The sequence below is a fragment of the Dermacentor andersoni genome, chromosome 9, assembly GCF_023375885.2.
Source record: "Dermacentor andersoni chromosome 9, qqDerAnde1_hic_scaffold, whole genome shotgun sequence".
Lineage (NCBI taxonomy): Eukaryota > Metazoa > Arthropoda > Arachnida > Ixodida > Ixodidae > Dermacentor > Dermacentor andersoni.
Window position 1 is genome coordinate 6,349,766 of NC_092822.1, and position 24,697 is coordinate 6,374,462.

The 24,697-nt window shown below is 49.5% G+C and overlaps 1 protein-coding gene and 1 long non-coding RNA gene across 3 annotated transcripts in view; one reads left to right on the forward strand and one right to left on the reverse strand.

Annotated features, from left to right (window-relative positions):
- Positions 1–24,697, forward strand: part of LOC126526928 (salivary peroxidase/catechol oxidase-like) — a 92,564-nt gene that overhangs the window by 34,653 nt on the left and 33,214 nt on the right. For both annotated transcript variants that reach the window (XM_050174634.3, XM_055068448.1), the window contains 5 exons: positions 15,093–15,290; positions 15,431–15,586; positions 16,515–16,616; positions 18,066–18,179; positions 19,884–20,019. In XM_050174634.3, the coding sequence (XP_050030591.1) occupies positions 15,093–15,290; positions 15,431–15,586; positions 16,515–16,616; positions 18,066–18,179; positions 19,884–20,019 (706 nt within the window). The remainder of the gene's footprint in view (positions 1–15,092; positions 15,291–15,430; positions 15,587–16,514; positions 16,617–18,065; positions 18,180–19,883; positions 20,020–24,697) is intronic.
- Positions 14,670–24,697, reverse strand: part of LOC129383743 (uncharacterized) — a 29,928-nt gene continuing 19,900 nt past the window's right edge. Inside the window, exon 3 of the long non-coding RNA XR_008611607.1 lies at positions 14,670–14,797. This is a non-coding gene — a long non-coding RNA (uncharacterized lncRNA). The remainder of the gene's footprint in view (positions 14,798–24,697) is intronic.

Sequence of the window (24,697 nt, forward strand, 5' to 3'; positions counted from 1 at the left end):
GCGGTTGGCACTCCCATACGCGCCGGCGTTTGTTCAAAACGGCTGCTTGCGGCATTTCACAGACCGCCGATAGCCGATAAGTCGGTTACGTGCGCAGTGACTTTCAGCGAGGATTTCTTTTTTTTTTTCAGTCATGCTTTTTTTGTTTAGATCGCAGCTCATAGGCGCCCGTTCCTGCGTTTAGCGCAAGTTTTTTTCATGTATACCCCATGGGACCTCGTGTATATTTATGGAGCACATCATGCCACCTGTTTCAGACAGACGTACAGATTTTCCAGGGAAGTAGCTCTCGAATGTTTACGCTTCAAAACAGTGCTGTTATTGGCCACGCTTCGGTGCACAAAGTTATCAGTAACAGCAATATCAAACAGCTTTATCAATGTGCGCTGGCGATGCAAAGTTCCGCACTTCGTATTAAGAGACGCACGGTGGGAATGCCAACAGTTATCAGGACCTCCTTTCCACATTGTTTCCGACGGCGGCCGCCGCCCATAGCACAGCTCGAGGTTATCTCGCTCCTGTCTTCCCACTCATATTGCTCACGATAGCACGGGCGCAATTATTTTGTCACTTTGTAATTCAAGTTCTTAAACTAGTTGATCTTGGGACAAAGACACTAAAACAAACATGGTACGTACCATGTTTTCTTTTTTTCTGAGCAGTGATGTCTCATGTCTCGTTCTCTCTTAAGACAAAGCGAGACATCAGATGTCACTGCTCAATCTTTGGTGTTCCCCTCCTCTTTAGTTCTTGTTCCAAGATGAATGCGTTCAGGCTAGCCAGCAGGCAACTGTTCAACGTATAAGCGACAACGTTAAGTACCCCGCTTCACAATATTCAGAAGCTCATTTCGATATGTTCTACATCTGCCTGACAATTTTCGAATTGAAAATAAGAATTGCTAGCTTTCCCGTAATAGAAATTAGATAGATGGAAGCATGAATTGGCAACCGGCAAAGCAGATTCGTTGGAGATGATACTAGCCACAATCTTAAAATGGGTGTAGTGCATGTTCGCAACGGCACACCCCGCCACACCACACGGCACCACGATATACTGTGCACTGGTCCATATTGCTACACGCGTGTGATATTTGATTGTTTGAACGAGGCGCGTGGGCGCCATCACTCGAGAAAAGAGGAGGAAGAATGAAGTGGGCTCGCGCTGTGAATCTAACCGGCCAACGCTGCGCCTGGCCCGGACGGAATAACAAATGCAATGTTGAAGATTTTCTTTCAAGAAGCTCCACGTGAGCTTCTGAACTTGGTAAACTTCTCTGTTAGCAATGCATGGATTCCACAAGAATGGAAGATCGCCAAAATTATTCCGTTACTTAAAAAGCAAGGGGCAGGGTACACTATCGACAACATCAGACCAATTGCGTTGACATCAAACATAGTGAAACTTATTGAAAGAGTGCTTCTCGGGCACATAATAGAGTTTATTGACGAGAATCAATTGTTGAGTCTTTGCCAAATTGGATTTCGATCTGGCTATTCTATATGGCACGCGCATGTAGACCTTGAAAGTCGAATTAACATCGCCAGACAGAAAAAGCAATACGCGGCTTTAGTTACCTTAGATATATGTAAAGCCTATGACAGCATTGAACACACAATTTTAACAAATCGGTTACAGAGCCATTGTTTTCCAGGCTATATTGTAGCATGGGTGCATGAATTTTTAAAAGACAGGGAATTCTATTGTTTTCGAAGCGGCTATTCTTCTAGAAAACATAAGCAAACAAGAGGTGTGCCTCAGGGATCAGTACTCTCACCAGTATTATTTAATATTTTACTGAGCAGAATCCCCGTTCACCCAGGAGTCAGTACCTACGTTTATGCTGTTGACATTGCCTTTTTGGTATGGCTAGTGACATATACTCTCTTTACGAAATTTTGCAGTCGTATCTAAGGGAACTGGAACACTGGCTGGATAGCTTACACTTAAACCTGAATGCTAATAAGTGTGCTATACTTGTTTTTCCAGTTAAAGACCCAGTATACATATCGCTGAACTACCATCTCGAAGATATCCCACAAGTAGAGTCACTAAAGTACCTTGGAGTTATTTACAACGGAAATCTTAACTGGCGGCCACATATTGAATATATTGCGACAAAAGGAGCTCGTACAATGGGCATATTGCGCAAGTTAAGCAATCGAAGAACAGGTATGCGTAGAAAATCCCTCTTGATGGTATATAAAATGTACGTTCGTCCGGTGTTAGAATTTGGATGTGTTTTATTCTCAGGTGTTCCATCATACAAGCTTCGGCCGCTAGTTTTGTTAGAACGAGAGGCACTACGTCTGTGCTTAGGCCTTCCAAAATACGTTGCGAATGCCGTATTATACATGGAAGCAAGAATACCACCCATATTATGCCGATTTCACCTTCTGACCGTTCAGACCTTCTTAAGGCTATATGAATCACCATTAAACCGTCCTCAAATTATTTTCATCTCCGATCCAGAATCATTTTTTCCTGTTCATTGGCCCAGGTTTCATAGACCACAGATTATATTTGTGCAAACATTACTTGAACCACTAAACGTGCAAATTCGTGATGTGATTCCTAATAATACGCATTCAAGTTACCCAGAGATCAGGTTCGACGACATTTTCCCGAACCACGCGAAACTACTCCCTTACGGCATCTTAAACGCCATGTTGCAAGACCACCTAAGCACCCTAGAAACAAACATTATCATTGCAACAGATGCCTCACAGTGTGTGGAAAAAGCTGGCATTGGAATATTTTGTCCTGCGCTCGACTGGTCTTTTTCTTTAAGATTGCCTGATTTTGTGCCTATTTTTCTGGCCGAGTTGTTAGCAGTAATCCTAGCTTTACGTAAATTAGACCAAACGATTACAACGGCTGCTATTCTTACGGACTCCCTTTCTGTATGCTCTTGCCTTACCGCTACTAATGAGTCACCCATGCTAAAACTCTTCCACTTACTAGTTCCTGCCCATGTGCAATGTATTCATTTGATTTGGGTGCCTGGTCATAAAGGTTTGTTTTTTAATGAAACTGCCGATTCACTGGCACATGCATCACTATCCGGCCCTGTTCTTCCTATTCTATCAGTCACAGCACAGATCACGGCGGCAAGATTTCGGATGAGATCAATTAGATTAGCCTTATCAAACCCACATTTGACAGCTTCTCCAGAGTATAAACACCTGGCATTTCCCTGGCCTAGCGAATCTTGTTACACAAAGATGCTTGAGGTCTGCCTCACCAAATTACGCTGCCGCATTCCCTCCCTAAATTTCTATTTACACAGGTCGGGTTTGGTTCCCTCTCCCCTCTGTTCTTTTTGTGAAGAGGAGGAGACGATACAGCACTTTCTTCTATCTTGTCGCCGCTTTGCTGCGTTAAGGAAAAGATTGTTGGAGATAGCTTTTCGAAGAATTGGCCTGGACTTGACAGAACCTGCAATTCTTTCGTTCGGGACGTCCACTTTGGGATTCAGCCACAGGGATGCATGCTTCGCTGTCCAAACATTCCTTACAGAATCTAAACGAATGCCCTGCTAAATTATATATTTTTTTATTACTTTTAAATTAATTATTACTCATTCAACAGCACCTTCCTGATTTTATTTTAGTCGGTAATTCAACCCCATTCAATGCTATTCCCATAGATATTAGGAAATTTATGCTCTATATAACTTTGGGATAATCCACCCGTTTCTTGGCCAATCCCCCATCGTGGGTAGGAGCCACACGTGCCACAGGCTACAACAACAACAACAACAACGCTGCAACCGCTGTTGTAAATATACCCTGAAAATAGTTGCTCGTCTTACTGACTCGTCCTTCGAGTAACATTGTGGTGGATGGTGCCGTTCCCCGTCCCAACCACGGAGCTCCGCAGCGGCCGCACAGTCCTGCTTTTCGCCATGGCTCCCGGTGACGACACCTCGTCTCCTCCAACTCCTGCGACCCCGACAATAACGTACGTTACTGTTACCAACCCCCGCGATCCTGACATATTCTCCGACCAAGATAATGTCGACGTTGAGGACTGGCTCAACCTGTATGAGCGTGTTAGCCAAAACAACCGCTGGGACCCTACCATTATGCTAGCGATTGTTCTATTCTACTCTGGCGGAACTCCTCGTTTCTGGTTACGGACACACGAGGACGAGATCTCTAGCTGGGATGCTTTCAAGGCGAAGCTCGTCGACCTCTTTGGCGATTCCACCGCTCGGCAGCTCGCTACTAGAAAAGAGCTTGCTACCCGAGTTCAGTCTTCGACTGAATCGTATGTCTCGTACATACAAGACGTGCTCGCGCGTTGCCGGAAAGTCGACGAGAAAATGGACCAGGTTGTCAAAGTCGGCCATGCACTTAAAGGGATCGCGGACGATGCCTTCAACTTGTTGGTCTTCAACAATGTGTCCACCAGCGACGTCATCATCAAGGAATGCCGCCGCTTTGAGCTCGCCAAAAGCCGCCGCGTCATTCCACAGTTCTCCCGGCTCCCTAACACGGCTGCGAAGTCGTCTTGCGTTGACCTTACCGCTTCACCACCTTGTAATGAGCACGTCACGTATTTTTCGCCGCGAACTCGAGGCTACAAGTCTTGCGCCGTTCCATTCACGCCCACTTGAACCCACCATTGACTAACCAGCCCCAGCGATCTCCCTCATTCAGGCAGTTGTACGGCAAGAATTTGCAAAGCCAAGTTTTCCTGCGGCCTGCTCCGTCTCCCGAGCTGACGCTTGACCGTTGCGAGTGCTACGCCTCACGGCGATCTGTATTCCCATCCCAGATACCGCAACCCTGCCGAGTGGAGAACTCTGGACGACAAGCCCATTTGCTTCCGTTGCCACCGCATTGGCCACGTCGCTCGCTACTGCCGCACCTCCTGGACGTCGCCGTATTCGAGCTCCTTTTCCCCGTCTCCTCGCCCATATGCCGACCCGCGCCGTTACTCGCCTCGCCGTATGCCTCCTACCTCTGACGTATCCGTCGATGTCAGTCGTCCTGTTCGCCCGCCGCCACCTCAGCGCCCCAGCCACGCCGCTATTAGTCGCCGACCAATTATGGACCCTCCCGGACGGAAAACTAGGCCATGCAGCTCTTGGAGGTAGTGCTGCATCACGTTCGTACTGTCCAAATCCTCCACTGACGCTCCTCACCAACACGAACCTAATTGAAGTAGACGTAGATGGTGTTCCGTTGACGGTATTGACACTGGAGCCCAGGTGTTCATAATGAGCGCTAACTTATGTCGTCGCCTCAAAAAAGTTCTTACGCCTGCCATCACGCGCGCCGTACGCGTCGCCAATGGCGCCACTGTTGCCGTCAGGGGTATGTGCACTGCTCGCATAGGAATTGCTGGCCGCCAAGTTCCAGTCCTGTTCACCGTGCTGACCAGTTGCCCTCATGACCTAATCTTCGGGCTCGACTTTCTAATGACGCATTCTGCACTCATCGACTGTTCCACCGGTACGCTGTGCCTCGAGCTTCCTCTTCTTTCTGACGTTCGTCCCTAACAACCGAACACCCGCTGCACTACAGCGTTTGTTCGCTTACCTCCAAAAGCCCTAACTTTCGCTGAACTGGCCTCAACGGCAACCGTGCCTGATGGCGACTATGTCGTTGCACCTATTCGTGATGTCCTCGTGACGCGCGACATCTCTGTGCCACACTCCGTCGTAACCCTTGCCGCTAATCGCATGTGTTTCCCCGTTATTAATTTTGGCTTGACGAAGCAAGTGTTGCCTGAAGGCATAGTGGTGGCCACGCTCCGGTCAGTGACAGACGACGACGTCACTGCTTTTGGAGCCGACGCGTCTCCAGATCATCGTGATTACCCGCAGGATGCATTGTACCTCGACGGCCCATTACGTCCCATGGTCGCTCCGAACATCGCACCTGACCAAACAGCCACCCTATATCGCCTTTCGCTTTCCTACCGCGACATATTTGACACTGACAATCGACCACTTGGCCAGGCGTCCCTTGTGAATCATCGGATAAACACTGGTGATGCAGTTCCCATTAACCGCCGACCATATCGCGTTTCCATGGCAGAGCGGCAAGTTATTAAGCAGGAAGTAAACAAAATGCTCGCCAGAGGTATTGTTCAGCCCTCATCGAGTCCTTGGGCGTCGCCGGGCGTGCTCGTCAAAAAGAGAGATGGCTCGTGGCGTTTTGGGGGCGCCACCTGCTGCCGTAGTGACTGGCCGCACTCTGTATGGGCTCCGCATTTTGAACCATCAACGAGCGGTCCTCCTGCCTTCTCACCACTGAAAATACCATCAAACGACGCAGCTCGGCGAGCGGCATCGATCGAGCCCAATTTCTCCAAGGTCTGGTGAGATCCTCACATTTTATTGGCTTTGGAAGTTCTGCACCAGTGACGCCGCCGCGTTGGGCCTCACCTGCGTTCACCTCGCCAGCCTAGACGCGGGCGCGCGTCCATTCCAACGCCAAGTACTCCGCTCAGATGGAGACCGACGACGCCCGCTCCCCTGACACGATGGACGCCGACGCTTCGTCTGGTCAGGCCGAGGACGACACCAACTGGTTTCTCGTGGCTCGGAAAAAGAAACGCTTAGCAGAAACTACTGCGAACCTGCCGCCTCCTCCGACACCCGAAGCACCGCGCAAGACGAACGCGCGACTCCCGCCACTGCCTGTCGACGACTACAAGATTGTGTTCCGCCCGAGAGACGGCCTGAACCTCGGTGCGTGGCCTCATGCTTCTGTTGCCCGAGCCATCGGCATAGCAGCGGGGCTGGACAACGCCGTGCTCAACGAGCTCATCATTCGCATCCGCACTGAGCAAAATCTTGCGGTGCTCAGCACACCGGACGAGAACCTCGCGGCACGGCTGCAGAAAGTTCGATTCATCTCCATGGGCGTCACTCAACACGCCGTCCAAGCGTACGTAGCCGCCCCAGACAACTCCTGCAAGGGTGTAGTCTCAGGTCTTGAGCCCAAAACCACTACGACGACGCTGCTAGAAAACCTCCGCTGCTCAGAAGCCCCTGTCTTACACGCTCGCATGATTGGACCTACGAATACGGCCCTGATCACATTTTCCGGCACCCACGTACCCCGCTACGTCCGTATGTACGGAGCAGAACTCCGCTGTCACGTATACCGACCGTGCCAACAGGTGTGTAGCTTGTGCTTGTCGATGGGCCATCGGGCGGACGTCTGTCCCACGCCCGACAAACCCCGTTGCCCGGCGTGTGGTATCTCAAACCCACCGAAGGAACATGAGTGCACACCTAAATGTATTCACTGCAACGGCACTCATTCCGCTACTGACCCTCGCTGTCCATCGCGTCAACATCCGCAACACAACAAATCGCGCGTGCTTCGTGAAAAAAGAACATAAGGACGAGCGCCCCCCGCCCGGATCAGCGCAAGACCAGCCTGGGACGACGACTCAGCAAGGCGCTCAACAAAATATGACCCAAGCGGCAACGACACTGGGGAGCTCGGCGGAGAACCCCTGGACTAGAGGACGCAGCCGCAGTCACGGATCACCGGGGGATCGCCGCCAAACTGACCGGAGTCGCTCCAAGGGCCACTCCAAGGGCCGGACTCCCAGTACCAGCCGTTCGAGGGACCGCGGCCATAAAGGAGATGGAGCCAAGAAGGAGCAAGCGGTAAGCTGGGCAGCGCAGTTCCCACCTCTATCTCCCTCTCCACATCTCCACACCCCTTCAGTCACACAACACGTTAAGCCTAAACCCACGCCGCAATCCATGATGACCGACAATGAGCGGCATCTTAATGACTCTGCACGAACCTCTCGCACCAACTACTGTACACAACAGGCACTGAATGAAATGGCCGTCTCTCTAAAGACAGAATTGGTTGCCATAATGCAGGAAGAAATGCAAAAAATGAAGGAGCTCATTATGGCTGAAGTCACAGCGCCACTTCAACAGCTAATACAACAGGCCCTGCAACCTGCTGTCCAGCAGATAGTGGCCGATATTAAACAACAAATAGCGACTGCACTTGGCCAACTTTCGATCCCTCCGCCTTCATCCAAACGCTCCCTGTCCCCTTCACGTGAAACACAAATATCACATCCTTACCTTCGTCCTGCCCGATTACCGTCACCGGACCGAAAACCCGCCTCACTGGGCCCGGAACACTCACTTCCCGCACCTCTCAGGCCGATGAGCCGCCACCCGGACAGTCCCCGGATATAAAACACAAACAAATAATACTTGATCATGGCCAGAAACCGTAAAGGGACACGCGCTACCCCCCAACTCCTAAGCGTGTGGCAGCGCGCCGGAAACGCGGATCCCTTACGCAATTCATCGCCACACAGCCCCATCCCCCCGATGTAATAGCGTTGCAGGAAGTGCATTGTACTCCTACACTTCCCGGCTACAACACATACACAGACACAATAAATAGCAACACACCATACCTCACAGTCACATTAGTGTCCAAACATTTGACCGTTATCGAACACACCCTCGAAACCTCACCCATACCGCACGTACTTCTCGAATTGGTCCCGTGCTCTCGCTCCCATAGCAGCCTTTTCGTGCTTAATATCTACAGCGCACCTAATGCGAGGAAGCATGAGTTCGGACATCTTTTTGCACGTCTATGCAAGGTGGCTAAAGATGGTCATTGTAGCCGACTTCAATGCCCCGCACCCGGCCTGGGGTTACCAAACAAACACCGAAAGGACGCCGGCTTGCTCAAGTTCTTGCGGTACATCGCATGACTCTGCTGACAGAACCACATCAACCAACACGATTAGGCAACAGCGTAAGCAGAGACACGTGCCCTGATCTCACCATGGTCAGAGGGGTAGGTCAACACTCTTGGCGCAATCTCGTGGAGAACTTGGGCAGCGGCCATTACATTCTAGCTACTGAACTGCAGGTACAACCAACACGCACTCCTGAACGTACTGTTAAGCTAATCAATTGGGATAAATTTAGGCGTAATCGGCCCTCCCTAGCTCCTCAGGACACCCTCTCCCTTCAGGAGGGGATCCAACAACTTCAAGCTGATCTAAAAAGTGCAACTCAACACATCACTGCGACAACAAAGACACCCGATGTGGATCTCCATTTGCTCCATCTCTGGGAGGCCCGTAGAGGCCTGACCCGGCGGTGGCGGCGGCAAAAACATAATCGGAAACTTGGTCTGCGTATCGCCCGCCTAACTACGGAGGCAGATGACTACGCGAACACCCTCACTAATAACAATTGGCATAGCCTTTGCGATCGCCTCAGCGGCACGCTAAGCACACCTCGGACCTCGTCGCTACTCCGCGCATTATTAAACCCTGCGCAAACCAAAATACACACTAGCAACAGAGTCCACACCGTCCTCCACAAATCACGCCTCGATGACACTACTCTACTTCACACTCTACAGCAACGCTACATTGCTACAGGCACCCGCCCCACCTACAGAGACTACCCACACATAGACGCCACCTCCCTAGACGCCGATATTACAGAAGCCGAGGTTAGGGCGGCCTTACAGGGTACTAGGCGCAACACTGCACCCGGGGCGGATGGGATTCAATACACACTCCTACACAACCTAGATTATGGGGCCATTAAAGACTTAACTGCATTCTACAATGATCACTGGAGGAATGGCACGCTTCCACAGGAATGGCGCCATGCGGATATCATGCTAATTCCTAAGCAAGGCAAGCCACTGTCCCTCCAGAATCTCCGACCTATATCCTTAACTTCATGTGTAGGTAAACTCTTCGAGCGCGTTGTACTTTCGCGGCTACAACCCTTTCTCGAAGACAGCCAATTCTTTCCGGATATACTCTTCGGCTACCGCCCTAACCTCTTTACGCAAAACATTTTTCTGCAGCTTAAGGAGGACGTTGTGGATGGCTCCACTACGGCACAAACCAGAGCTATTCTGGCCCTGGACCTCAAAGGGGCTTTCGACAACGTCTCCCACGACCTAATTCTCGACAATCTGGCTTCTTCCCAATGCGGCACACGTACCTATAACTACGTCAGAGCTTTCCTGTCGGACCGCACAGCCACTATTGGCATAAGAGAGCTCCGGTCGGACGTCATCGCACTCACAGGTAGAGGAACACCACAGGGCTCGATCCTATCACCCACCCTCTTCAACGTGGCTATGGCTTAGCTGCCCCCCTTACTAGACCAGATACCCACCATCCGGCACGCTCTCTATGCCGACGACGTTACGATCTGGGCAATCCAGGGATCCGACGGGGCCATCCAGGATGCTCTCCAGGAAGCTGTACGTGTAGTGCAGAACTATGCAGCCACGGGAGGCCTTCCCTGTGCAGCCGAAAAGCCGAATTGCTCCTCGTGCACAGGCGGCGTCGCAGAACCGACGAATCCCCTAATATCTCTCTGTTCTTACACGGCAGCGCCATTCCTCAGGTAGCTAGACTCCGTATCTTGGGCCTCCACATTCAGTCGGATGGCAAAGCCTCGCACACTACGCACCTTTTGGGTCAGCAGATAGCACAAGTCACACATATGATAAACCGCAGTACTAATCGTAGAAGAGGCCTTCACGAGAAAGACGTCCTCCACACAGTACAGGCTCTGATAATCAGCCGGCTCACATATCACCACCCCTATCACAGTCTCACCCTCACTCAAACTCAGAAGATGGACGCCCTTCTACGGAAGGCAGGGAAAGCGGCTCTTGGGCTGCCTCCACATGATTCCACAAAACGGCTTCTTCAGCTTGGTATCCACAACACCGTAGGCGAGCTTTTGGAGGCTCATCGCAATGGTCAGCTCCAACGTCTCAGACGCAGCCGTCAGGGCTGCGCTATACTCTCTCGCCTTGGCTACTCTGTCCCTGAGACACCCACACACGTCCCACAATATCGCCTCGCTCCTGCTCTACGCGCTAGCAGACAAGTAGCTCCAATTCCCCGCAATATGCATCCCGAGCGACACGCCAGCCGTAGACGCGCCCGAACTCAGGCCCTGGCACGCATTTTTGGAGACCGCACCACAATTACACCTGTTTTGTACACTTACGCGGTCCGCTACCCAGAGAGGCGGGCCATGTGTTTAGCTGTAACTGACAATACAGACGCTCTTAGGGTGTGTGCCACAGTTCAAACAACGCACAGCTGCTCAGCAGAGGAAGGGGCAATAGCCCTGGCCATTGTCCATGCTTCGACCCTCTCCGCACAAGACACCCCCATCACCATAGTGACAGACTCGCAGGCTGCCTGCCGGGCCTTTGCGCAAGGACTCGTGACTGCACACACACATCGAATTCTCTCCTCTGTCCCCCCTCCCACGTTACACAGGGTGCGTATCCTCTGGACTCCTGGACACGCCTCTCTCCTTGGTAATGAACGCGTTAATGCGGTAGCCCGAGGTCTGACTGGCCGGGCACCATCGGAAGAGCTGTCCAACCCAGACGACGCACCGCCAGAGCCCCTACAGTACGCCGAGACGCTCGAGTACTACCGACAAAGTCGCCATAACTATCCCCCTCCTCATCCTTCGCTTAATAGGGCAGATGCCGCTGCCTGGCGGCAACTGCAGACCAATTCATTACCTTGTCTCCACATGCTACATATCTTTCATCCCACCCTGTACCCTTCATATTGTCCCCACTGTGGGGCCAAACCCACGGTGTATCACTCCATATGGGAATGCCCTAACCCTTCAGGTGTTCCTCATATACCCAACCCTACCCTTTCCTCTTGGGAGTCTGCGCTGCTCAGCACAAGCCAGCAGGAGCAGCAACGGCTGATCCAGCGGGCTCGCGAAGTCGCGCATGGCAATGGAGCCCTGGACTGAGGGCCCCACTCATCGAGGAAATTTTCTACTTGCTTTACGAAATAAATGTTTATTCTCTCTCGTGGCGTTTTTGCGTTGATTACCGCCACCTCAACCGAATTACTAGAAAGTACGTTTACCCTTTACCACGAATCGACGACGCTCTTGATTGTCATCACGGTGCCGAATAATTTTCGTCCATCACCCTTCGATCTGGTTATTGGAAGATTTCCGTCGATGAGCAAGACCAAGAAAAGACCGCTTTCGTCACTCCAGATGGCCTCTACCAATTCAAGGTTATGCCGTTCGGTTTCTGCAATGCTCCCACCACGTTCAAACGGATGATCGGCTCTCTGCTTCAAGGTTTCAAATGGTCAACTTGCCTTTGTTACCTCGACGACGTCCTTGTGTTTTCTCCTACCTTTGAGACGCACCTTGCGCGCGTCGCAGCTATCCTTGGCATCTGATCATGGTAACTGGGACCGCATCCTTCCATTCATCACGTTCGCGTACAACACCGCGATCCAGGCCACTACGGGATTTTCACCTTTCTTCCTCCTGTATGGCCGCGAGCCTACGCATACCATCGACACGCTCCTTCCATACCGTCCTGACGCCTCCGAGTGTCTAGCTGTGTCTGACGTCGACCGACAAGCCGAAGAATGCCGCCAGCTAGCGCGCACCTTTACGGCAGAACAGTAGCAACAGTAACAACAAGAAACCGCACCGGCTCGCTTCCAAGCACCACCTACGCTACAGGCTCTCTTGTGCGGCTGTCTGCCCCTTCCCAAACGCCAGGACTTTCCTCGAAACTCCTCCTAAAATTCGAAGTGCCTTACCGAGTCTTGGAGCGAACATCCCCGGTGAATTTTCCCATTGAGCCACTCTCACCACCTGATGACTTGCGCCGGCGTGGACGTGACATTGTCCACGTCTCGTGTCTCTAATCCTACCACGACCCTGCGCTTCTCGATTCTTAAGTCACCAGGATGGCTCCTTTTGTCCGATGGTATATTGTGAAGAAGATTCGTCTCGTGGTATACAGCCGCATCGCCAACGCGCGGCTCGGCTATAGGCACGCGCTGCTGATTGCTGGACCGTGCTTCGGGCTGCCTCACCGTTCCCGGTCGCTGTTCCATTGCATAAGGAGTCGCAAATCTTCTCGGCCCTGCTTTTTTTTCTGTACCGTGATAACGGTTGCGCTGTGGCGGCACAACACGCGCAGAATGCTGCTTGTTGTGGCGCAACACTTTTAGAGCGGCCTTCGTACGACGGTGAATTAAGCAGGATTGCCGGTTATGATGGTGTCCCATTTTCTCTTTATGATGATTATACAAATGCTTTTGTTTACACACCTGAGCAGCTACTCACTTGCTCAGACACATGCTCAACATCGTCGTATGGAGGCAGCTGGAGTAAGCTAGGTATACGTATTTCTTTTCTAATATGCACACACCGGAAGAAGTATGTGTTGCGGTAGTCGCACAGCGTTCTTTCCCTCTTGAGGTAGCCGTAGTACTCGGAATGGCTGAACGTAGTGAACAGGTCCCCAGACAGGCGCGGGGTCGCTCGCTACTGCTGTTGCTTATAGCACAATGGACGTTGTTTGTTCTCATGTGGCTCTTTCCCTGTCTTCTTTGAGTGTTCTTTGTGTGAGTGTGAATTAAGTCGGATCACCGGTTATGTTGGTATACTACTTACTGTTTGAAATGAGGTTACAAACGGGTACACCTTTATTTATTTATTTATTTAGTTGAGCAGCTGGTCGTTTCTAGCAAGTCACTTGCTCAGGCAGAAGCCCAGCATCGTTGCGTAGAGGCAGATGCAGTACGCTGGTTTCAGGCAGTTGTTTCTAAATGTGCTTACTCCAGTAGAAGTTTGTTCCGGCAGACGCATAGTGTACATTTTATTAAGCAACGTAGCATACGGAATGACTGCTTCAGTGAACACCCGCTCAAGCTGGCATGAGGTCATTTGCTACTTTGCGTGGCTGAACAACCATTATTTCATCTGTGTAGCGTTTCCTAACAATGTACAGTGTAACAATGTAGATGTGTTGTTTATGCAACATGTATGTTGCCATATTCTGTCAAGTCGAGTGTTTAGATTCCCTTTGTAGTATAACGTACCCAACCTTGTGGTAGTGGGCACGAGCACTTCATGCGGTAGGGTAGTGTTTCTCTCAGAGCAACACAACCAACAGGTGAAAACCGACTGGGCTTAGTAACATAGCATACACAAAAGAGCAACCGGGATAGATTTACAGGTAAAGTCAGAACAGGCATATTAATTCTAATGGATCCCTATGTATCTATACCGCACACGGAAAGTTTTTGTTATTGTTGTTTATTGTTATTATTCTTTTTTGCACTAAGTCATGCCACTAAAGATAATTACATGGAATGTTAGGGGCCTTAGTAACCAGGCTAAACAGAAAACAGTGGCAAGATTCGCCAGGAGACAACACTGTTACATCTAATGCTTACAAGAAGCAAACATAGATTCCTTTGAGAAAGTTCAAGGCCTGGAAAGGCTATTCCGGGCTAAACGTTTTTTTCTCGTTCCCTACACACCAAGCGTGTGGGGCAGGCATCATAGTAATAAATTGGTCACTTCTCAATGGATGTCACTTAAGCTTTTATCCCGATGGTCGAATGGTACGACTCGATTTCGAGTACCAAACGGGGAAAGTTAGGCTCATAAACATTTATGCAACAGTTAAGTGATGGCGAGCTTTTATAGACAGAGATCGGGACCAACAGGGTAGTGGAAAAAGCGAAAAAAGAAAAACAAGGACTTCTGCCAGAAAACGTGCAAACAGCTTCCAATTGTAAAACAATAATGACGACGCGTAGGAAGATAAGTTACAGCTTTATAATTGGGCTAATTTTCCAAAACAGTAAGTGCAAACGGGTTTATTGACTGAGAGCGGCAAACGTGGTGGCAGAACAGAAGAGAGTCCCAGCACGAGCGGCGAGCCCGTGTCTAGCGCTGGCGATGATGATTGGCCTGGGTTCGTCATCTTCACTGCATCAGAATAAAAATCAAATAAACGACATTTCTTTGCGGAACAAGTCATTGAAACAAATTGTCTGCTTAGCTTTGCTGGTTCCTTGGAAATCAAACAGTCAATCAAGTTTATTTTTCCTTTGACAGATGGGGTCAGGACTAAAAGTCGTAGTGGTTTGACTAAGGTCCCAACCTCCCTTTACATGTTTACCGGCAGTCGCAATAGCGAGCAGTTGTGTCTACATAAGTTCGCCACACGTACTGCATAATGCCCGTTCGCCTGACATATTTTCCCGTCTGGTCCTGGGCGCAGGTGTCAGTTCACCTCGTGTGGCAGCCGATGGTAGTGCGCTGCCCAACGCACGCAAGATCTCGTACACCGTTCACCCGAACGCGAGCAACGCGGCCACCGACATCACGCACATGGTGATGCAGCTGGGACAGTTCATCGACCACGACGTCGCCCTGGCGCCCCTAATGCCCGATCCAGGGGAGATCGTCAACCTCGGAAGTGAGTGGACCGTGTTCACTAGACATTTCAAATGCAGATCTTATTTACGCTATTGTTGCAAAAGATCGTGCCTTCTTCAACAAAGGGAGAACAACCCATTATTTCTGCGTGCTAGAACAGCGTCTCGTTCACTCCTGCAGACCCCAACAACGTCGTGGACTGCTGCTCTCCGGGGAAACGCAACGCGCCAAACTGTTTCTCCATCGATATCCCGTCGGATGACCCGTTTTTCGCTCGTTTCAACCAGGTTTGCATGAACCTTCCTCGCTCGGCTCCGTGCACACGTTGCACTCTAGGTAAGTTTGCTGGCGTAATTCCTGCCATTATCGTCAGAATAGTCATCATTGCATTTAAATCAACAGCCAAACGCGTGCCTCCTCAAGGGATTCTCTATTAGCTTGTTCGGCCGATGGCCGAACGTAAACCTAATTTGCTTGAATGTTTACCTCAGCACTCCATGTAACCGTCTCCTGGAAATGGGTGTCAAGCTAATGGGTATCACGAGGGTTTAGACGTGGTATACGGCATTGGAATTCTCATGACACTCATTTGTTACGTGCCAGCGAAGCGATTGTTTGAAAATATCGCCAATTCGAGTTTGCTATCGCGCACTCCTTGAGCGGATGTCAGGTGCAAGGGCAGGATGCGATTGTTGAGGCCGCTCCTTCTGTTACTGTGGTCTACGCAGTGCCGACAGGATCTGAGAGTACCTAGTCATTTGAACAGCTAGCCTGAAACGTACTCCTCCTATGGCTGTTTGTACCAATATCTCAAAAGGCGAGCCGTACTCGTCCCGCCCCGGCTTTTTCAGCTCTGCGCGCGGGAAACCAGTCGTCATTAGCCGAGTTCTCGTGCATTTTAGTTTCACTGCTCGAACTCATTTTTCGATGCTCTTGATTGCTTTCGCTATAATTTGTTGAGTTAATTACGTTCGATTCTTAAACGTGTGTTGAAGGAAAGCCTCAATTTTAGATTAGGTGTATTTCAATAATATTTTGACTGAATTAACAAAGTAAAGCGCCCATGTAATACGTTTTATCTGAATAGGAATACGATCTGCGAGAGTTTGCTAGAACTAAAGAAAAAATAAATGGCCCCAATTTTCTACGCATTTCTTACGAAAGAAAGCCCTAAGGCTAGAGACGCATGATTGTCGAGAATTTCTCTTAGCTGTAACCGTTTAGTTGGTAAGCGGCATTACCGGCGTTGATGATTACCTTTCAGGACAGAGGCAACAGCAGGACATACTGACGTCCTACATAGACACTTCTCAAATCTACGGGAGCTCGGCGGCAGACACGCTTAGGCTTCGCACGATGAACCACGGTAAGCTAAAATTTTATTAAGATAAAAAATTAGGAGTTCACCTGATAGCAGACGTTGATTTCATGTGGAACGCAACTTTCGGACAGAATGTGGTGGCTCACAAAAAAAAAATCATTTTTTTTACTTGTCCGAACAGAAAGCTTTGGCGCCAGTTCTATTTTCTGGATTTATACACCTTTGGAAAACAGACATGGGCTCACTAGACAACACCTGAACAAATTTTGCTGCGTTGAAGTGAAACAGCCAAATTCAGCGTAGTTTTCGAAGTTTGCTTCTTGCATGAAAAAGGACCTCGACAGTTGCTCGTGAGGAAAAGTCAGGTCGCTGAAGTTATAAGAGTTCTACTTCATCCACACCGACACATCTGAATGCAAGGCTAACCGCGGACTTCTCTCCTACGTGCACCCAGGCCTCTAGCATTAGTCTCCACGGCTGTGCGCTTGCTTCATTTGTGCCCAGCATCCTGCACTTATGTCTCCTAGATGGGAGGCATCATGAAGGGCATTAGCTTTCATCGTGCTTTCTCTTCAGGTACTCAAATGGTTCAACCAAGCCGTGAAATCGTTTTATTCAATTTAGATGTGAATTGAGAAGGTCGGAGAAGTTGCAGTGGGTTGACACAAACGAAAATTTATGCATTGAAATCTGAAGTGTCATGTACCGAGCTCTTATTCATGGACTGGTCAATTCTGATCATGTAGAATTAAGAAAAATCCATGCCTAAATGACTACAAACGTCTGTTGACAATAGCCAGTCGAACTGCTTCGCGTAAGCGAAGGTTCACAGAGTACGCGGCCATTCTCACCTGCAGAATATTTTGATTAGACCCGTTTAACTTGTCCTAACGTTCTCTTAATTATAGTTTTTCACCATTGGCGTGTTGTGGAAGTAGTACAACTGTTTCTGTTTTGGGCCCAAAAATATTTCCTTAATATTGCCATTACAGTTAGAGCCTGGCAGCGAGTTTCCTTCGTTGGCTTCCAGCCTGAAATATTCATTGTTCGACCGATGTTGATCTGTGCGAGTCTCCATCTACCTGCGAACCTCTATTTTGTTTGGATTCCTCCGCGTGATCATATTAAGCATTTTGCTGAGCGAGAAGTTTGAAAAATGTACGTCTGTTTACGTTTCGGCCATAGCACCTCAAAGACAATGATGCCATTACATTGATTTTTTTTGTTATTATCTTAACATTGAATGGCTGTAATCCACGGAATATATAAGACGAGGATGCAGACGAAAAACGCCACGGCTTGTAGGCAGACATAGAAAAAGAGAAAATAACTTGGCCGTTTTCGTCTATCAGCTCTTGAACGGCTAATAGAACAACAAGAAGGAAGCTTTATGAAGGATACGATTAATTCGAGGGCCCGGAGAGAGGACATCGGTATAACAAAATTAGCTGATCGTGCTGTGACCTCGAAGCTCCCCGATGCAAACATTTGCAGGCCTTATGAAGAACCAGCGCAACCTTTTCGCGGGGGAGCTGCTTCCCCGGAGCTTCCACGCCGACGAGGACCGCTGCAGCGACCCGTCAAAGGGGCAGTTCTGTTTCAGGGCAGGTGAGTGACACGTTTCAGAGTTAACGCTCTGGAGAGGGTTGGCCGTATGCACATAAGGGCATGTCGCATATTTGTGGTGTTTGATTGCATACGACCTGAAATTGTACATTGAGCCTATGGTGCCTTGGAGGGAATCCAGCGTAGAGGAGAGACATCAGTACCATACGGAAACTTGGAGGACGCTTAAGCTTCGCCTTCAACAAGGGTGGAACGCGATAGCGTTATGGGGCCCCGTTTGCATCGCCTTCCCATTCGCTCGCTGTGGTCTTGAGTCACATGACTACGTAATTACTACGAGCGCGCGCTCCGGCGCTTTGTGTCCTCGCGCCGACGTCATCGCTCCACCTAGCAGCCTCCGCGAGCAGTGGAAGCATTCCGCTCCTGCCTCAACGATCACAGGCATTCTTTCACTCACGGCTCGGTTGAGGTGTCCACCGAGAAGCGAAACGGTTGTTTCGGCTTCCCTTTCCATCAAAATCGAATTTTTATGCGATACAAACGATTGTTCAAGTACAATGAACTATCACGATCACCATTAATTTCGCATAATTACCTCATTCATAATTAGGATATTCATAGTTACACATGTACGCATCAGTACATGTCGCTAACACACCTCAATAAATTAAAGACAACAAGCGACTCATTAGGTCACCCTAGTATCCGCACCTAGCGTCCGCGGCCATTAAGACAGACCTCAAACGACAGCTGAAAAGGGGGTTTGAGTTTAAGTTTCCACGTAACAGAATTGCCATTTCTCGTATATTCAAAATTACAGTCCGACGCCATCATGCATGTAGGTTGTGTGTAAGTCGTACTTTACGAGTTTTCCGACGCATTTTACTCAGAGAAGTTCAATTAGTTCAGCAAAGCCTATGCGCCACGCGGAAGGCATGCCTGGTTCGGGATGATTTTTTCTCCAACGGACAACGACGGCGACAAGGGATTTTCTGGGACACGAGGCCCTTATAGCGCCAGCCTTGAAATCAGATTTATTCTGACTACGTCAGCAGGTGGCCGGAGCGCGCCGGCCCACCGTCGGGCGAGCGTCTCTGCCTTGACCGCGGAAGCCGCTACGAGCCATTTCTTAAAACGCGAAGCATGCGCGTTAAGTCGCGTTATTTACATGAATGAAACTGAAGAAGGGTGCGCATTAGGACAATGAAGGCCGTGGCGTGAGAAACTTGCTGCTTGCCTTTGCAGCTATACCGATATTCGTTGAGATGAAAATCCCGTAAGAGAGCAAGCTTGAGCGCACGAGAGAGAAAGGCCCAACATTTACTGCGCGTAACAGTACAGCTACTGTGGCCGAGCGGCAGTGTCTCTTTGATGTTTCAAAGCTGTACTGTGGTAAATGTAAAACGCCGCGCTGGAGGGCTCCGAGTTATGTTGGCTTCTAGGGGGGCTCCTCCCAATGTGCATAGCTGTGCACAGCTGTGCGAGTTTTTGCGTTCCAGTTCCGCTTAAACGTGGCGCAGTTCTGTGCATGAGAAAAGGGTGGTAAACAAAGTGCGTTTACAAAAAGTAATGATTCCAGACGAATGACGTTCACTATTTGGACCGTACTTCAACAGCCTGCAAACCTTATAGCACAAGTTTACGAAAGCTAATTTTCATTGCGCCTTTTTTTTTTAACTGCTTGACAGATGCCGTCAAATGCTGCGCCCCATTTTCGTACGAGTGCGTCGCATTCCTTCCTTGCAGGCGACGAGCGCGTCAACGAGCACCCAGGCTTGACGGCCATGCACACAGTGTTTCTGCGCCAACACAACCGCATTGCGCGTTTGCTGGGCCTGCTCAACTTGCGGCTGGGTGATGAGGAGCTCTTCCAGAGGACCAAGTGAGACACTCGCTTTTTTCGCAAGTACGGCGACGCACGCCGACAGCTGTGGTTGTGAGCTGGCCTTATCGTTCCACACAGCAGCGCGAAAGTCGGTCCATACGTCTTAGCTGTGGCTGTTCACAATTGCTCGAACGAAATCCTACCGGTAATTGACAGAAATTCCCAAGGCTTGCGCGCACGGATTCTGACAGCCGAGGCCATCACGGAAGTCAAAATTCGCGCATGTGCCAGGCGTACGCAACGTGGTATTATTTAGTATACTTTAGAGGAGCCTTCAGGAACCCAAAGAGGCAACAGGGGCACAAAAAACTTGACCGGACTGGCTCGCCGAGGGTCTATAATATTGGCTGTCTGCTATCGGGCACCGCCGTGCGCCATTCGACTCCCCGCATATCCGACCTGCGGTACCTGCAGTGCGCCGTTGCTATATCTGCCGCCGCCCCCCATGGGTGAGCCGCCCGATCCATTTCAGGTGGTGCTCTCGGGAGGCTGCTGGATATGATTCTGACTTTCGCGTGCTACATGTTCTCATAGGACCAAATCACACTAGGGACAAAGCAGGGCGGTCAGACCTTGGGGGCACTAGGCACAAGCTGAATGCCCCGCCCTGCCGGCCACCCTGTCTTAAAGTTTGGTAATGCCGGAACATCTTACCTCTCGGGTTCACCGGTATGCTGATCAATTGCCGACATGGTCTGTCTCAGGAATGGGGTAACCTATTACTGCCGTAAGTATTTGTGTAATTTTCGCGTATATTTGCTCATCATTTGTGTTTATCTTGGGCAGTGATTCCAATTATTCAGAACGTATACCGCGTAAATGTAGCCGTGAAGCTGATTCCGAAGGATTATTCATTGGTCAGACGAAGGCAACCTGCACGCATTGTTCCTCCTGAAACCTGCATACAGATTGGTCGTCCCACATAACTTGAGCCAAAGTTTTTAAAATGAAAGGCACTCCGGGCGCGAGTTGAACCGAAAGCATAATGTTGGCACTGGCCTAGAGTTACTCAGGCTATTTCTTTATTTTCCCCTTACCTAACTGATTAGTTATGTTTAATTAATCGACTTTTTAAGTATTGGCTGCAGACCCCAACCGTGATACGCAAAGTTGTAGAGCACCTTTAGAAACCTCTCAATAAATTGTTTACAACACCATATATCTCACGTGGTCCTTTCTCCCACGTTTCAAAGAAAGCCTGCGAAATATGAAAAAATACCACGTCACTATACCACGCTTGCGCACTGTTATTGTGCTGCTCTCTCTCTCTCTCTCTCTCTCTCTCTATATATATATATATATATATATATACCTACTATATTTACCTACTATATATATATATATATATATATATATAGTAGGTAAAGAGTAATTCTCCAGGCTACCGTTCAAACATAAAGAACTTGAACGGTGCTCCAAGGTAAACAGAACAAGTATTTCATTTCAGCACTTTCGACCGGTGGACCGATCTTCATCAGGGTTTACAAGAAAATGGCAGTTCGGCGCTGATAGTGACGACACCGGACTGAGTGCCCGGTCGTTCTCAGATACATCAAACCAAAAGGGGCAGTTGTGATTGGCTTTCCCTCCGCGCTTTGGCAGATTTACAGCGGCCTTATCGGCAATGATGCCGGGCAAGTGGAAGGCGGAGCCCCATTATGTAGGACAAGGAGGTCAGTGAGAAAAAAAAAAGAAAAGAGAAGAAAAGAAAAAGATGAAAAAAAAAAGAAAATAAGAAGAAAACACACAGGAGGAGGGAGACATAAGTCGGAGAGTGGAAAGGGGCGGAGAGTAGCGGAAGGCTAGGTTCCCGTTGAGGCTAGGTTCCCGTATGCTGATATGTTCAAGCACCTCTTCATCCAGCCTTCGGATAACCCCTGGGCGTCTCCATTAGTTGTTGTGAGAAAGGATGGATCGATTCGATTCTGTGTCTATTACTTTCATCTTAACAAAATAACTCGTAAAAACGTTTACCCTCTACCGAGAATTATCGATGTCGTTTGTCTCCAAAGAGGAAGGAGACAAACGACATCTGTTCTTTTTTTCTTCTGTCAACTTACGCAGTGGCTATTAACAAGTCCCCATGGACCAACATAAAACGGCCTTTGCAACATCAGATGGCCTATATAAATCTCACGTCGTCTTTCGAGCTTGCAACGCCTCCGAAACATTTGAGCGCATGATGGACGACCGTTGCCTCGTCTAAAGTGCAAAACGTGCCTCTGCTGCTCAGATGAGGTGGCTATTTTTTTCGCCCGATTTTCCCGCTCAGCTCTGAAGGCTCGAGGCAGTGTTAATGGGTGCCTAGCTGACGCCGAGCTTCTTCGAATATTTATCGCGTAAGTCGGCGTCAGGCCGTGCGTGGGAAGCGATGTATACGAATAACTAATGCTTTAAAGAACGACCAAGAAGGGGATTAACCGAGCGGCGCGTTTTTTTTTATTAGCCATATCATGAGGAGCCAACAAACACTGACACCAAGGACAACATAGGGGAAATTACTTGGGCTTAATAAATGAAATAAAGAAACGATAAATTAATGGAAATGACAGTGCATGAAAAACAACTTGCCGCAGGTGGGTGATTCGCGTTTCGCGTGCGATGCCAATTGAGCTACCGCGGCGCCGTTTCCCCATCCACTTTCTTGGGAACTTATGTTTTATATTCATGTATTTATCCACAGCTTGCATGGATATATGTCTTTCTATTTTATTTTTATTTATTTACATCATACTGCAGGCCGTGTGGCCCAAGCAGGAAGGGCAGGGTAACACAAAAAATACACGTACAAAAGGCAGAATTGAAAAACATATGAAATTCAAGAAATGAAACAATATAGCACAAAACAGCAATGTTGGTTAGGAAATACTAATAATATGAGTTTGAATTGATTCAGGGGAGTTCAGCTGATGGATAGGGATGAGGTTCCATTCTTCTATAGTTCGTGGAAAGAATGAAAATTTAAAGAGATTTGTCATGGCAACGTAAGGGGAGAGAGCGAGGGAGTGGGAATGGCGGGTTTTCCTGGATGTAGAAAGAGTTATGTATGGACTAGGATCTAAAGAAAATTTACGGTTTATCAAGGAGTAAAGGAACTTCAGGCGTATTATTTTTCGCCTCGTCTGAAGGGTATATATATATATATATATATATATATATATATATATATATATATATATATATTATTACGATATTATCGGTAGATACCCGAGAGACGAGCCGCCGCGAGAACGACGACGAAGTGGGTCGGTGCCCTTGGCGCGAGTGAATGTCGGCCTGGCGCTCTGGCTCCAGTCCAGTGTAAATAGCCTGCAAATAACCTCTTTCGTCTATGTCTTTCTACACGTAACATTCTGGTGGAGGTGCTGGGTAGCCGCGTGATGTGGTGCGTGATACGGCGGCTCTTGGCTTGTTCAAGGCGACGGCATTATTTAATGATGGCGTCCATTGTCGAGGCGTTGAAGAAAACAAGCAAAATGACAGCGTCGTCGGCGATGCCTTTTAGAACATGGGCCACTTTATCTGATTCAGACATAGCATCGTCAGCTTTGCGACATAGAGGAAAGACGTCGAAGATGTATGAAACGTACGGCTCTATAGATGTCTGAACACGAGACGCAAGAGCCTTTCTCGCGGCAACCTTGCGGCCAATGGAGTCGCCGAACAGTTCCCGTAGCTTTTCTTTGAAAGTGTCCCAACTGCTTATCTCGTCCTTATGCGTCTGGTACCACACGCGTGGGGTGCCGCCAAGATAAAAGATGACATTGGCGAGCATAATTGTTGGGTCCCACCTGTTATTAGCGCTGGCATGTTCATATAGCTTGATCCATTCGTCAACTTCCTGTCCCTCCAGCACAGAGAACACACCATGGTCGCTATGTTGGGCAACCGTGACGATTGGAGCAGTCGAACCAGCCGAAGCCGTTGCAGAGGCGGGCTCGTCACCGGGAGGCATGGTGACAAGCTCGATGTACCGACCACTCCGGAGTTCCGTGGCGAGGACGGGGATCGCTGACTTCCACCAGAATGTTACGTGTTCCCGCATCTTTGGACCTTCTGTTCCCTATGCCACCCGCCATGAACCCACTGCCGCTGATGCCCCTGCTGCGAACCTGCGCTACAGCCCCTCGCCCTCACCTCGACGCCGTCAGTCTCGTTCGCCCCAACCCCGCCGCTTCTCTTCGCCGCCTATCGCCTCCCTGGCCCAGCCGGAAAACTAGGCACTGCAGCTTCTGGAGGTGAAGCTGCGTTCTCGACACTGCCCTCAAATCCTCTGCTCACGTTAAACACGAACCAAAACCTTCTTCACGTTGACGTTGATGGCTATCCTGTCACGGCACTCATCGGTACAGGGGCACATCTTTCTATTATGAGTGCTGCCTTCCGACGACGACTGAACAAGCTCCTCACACCAGCGCCGGCACGCGTCGTCCGCGTTGCGGATGGCGGTACTGTGCCTATCATCGGCATGTGTACGGCACGTGTTAGCATCGCCGGCCGCCACACTCCTGTCCTCTTCACCGTGATTGCTCATTGCCCCCACGACCTCATTCTCGGCCTCGATTTTCTCTCTGCGCATTCTGCTCTTATTGACTGCTCTGCCAGTAACCTTCGCCTTGAGTTGCCGATTCTCGCAGAACCTTCTGACGCACCCCAGTGCCGCCTACGCCCCACC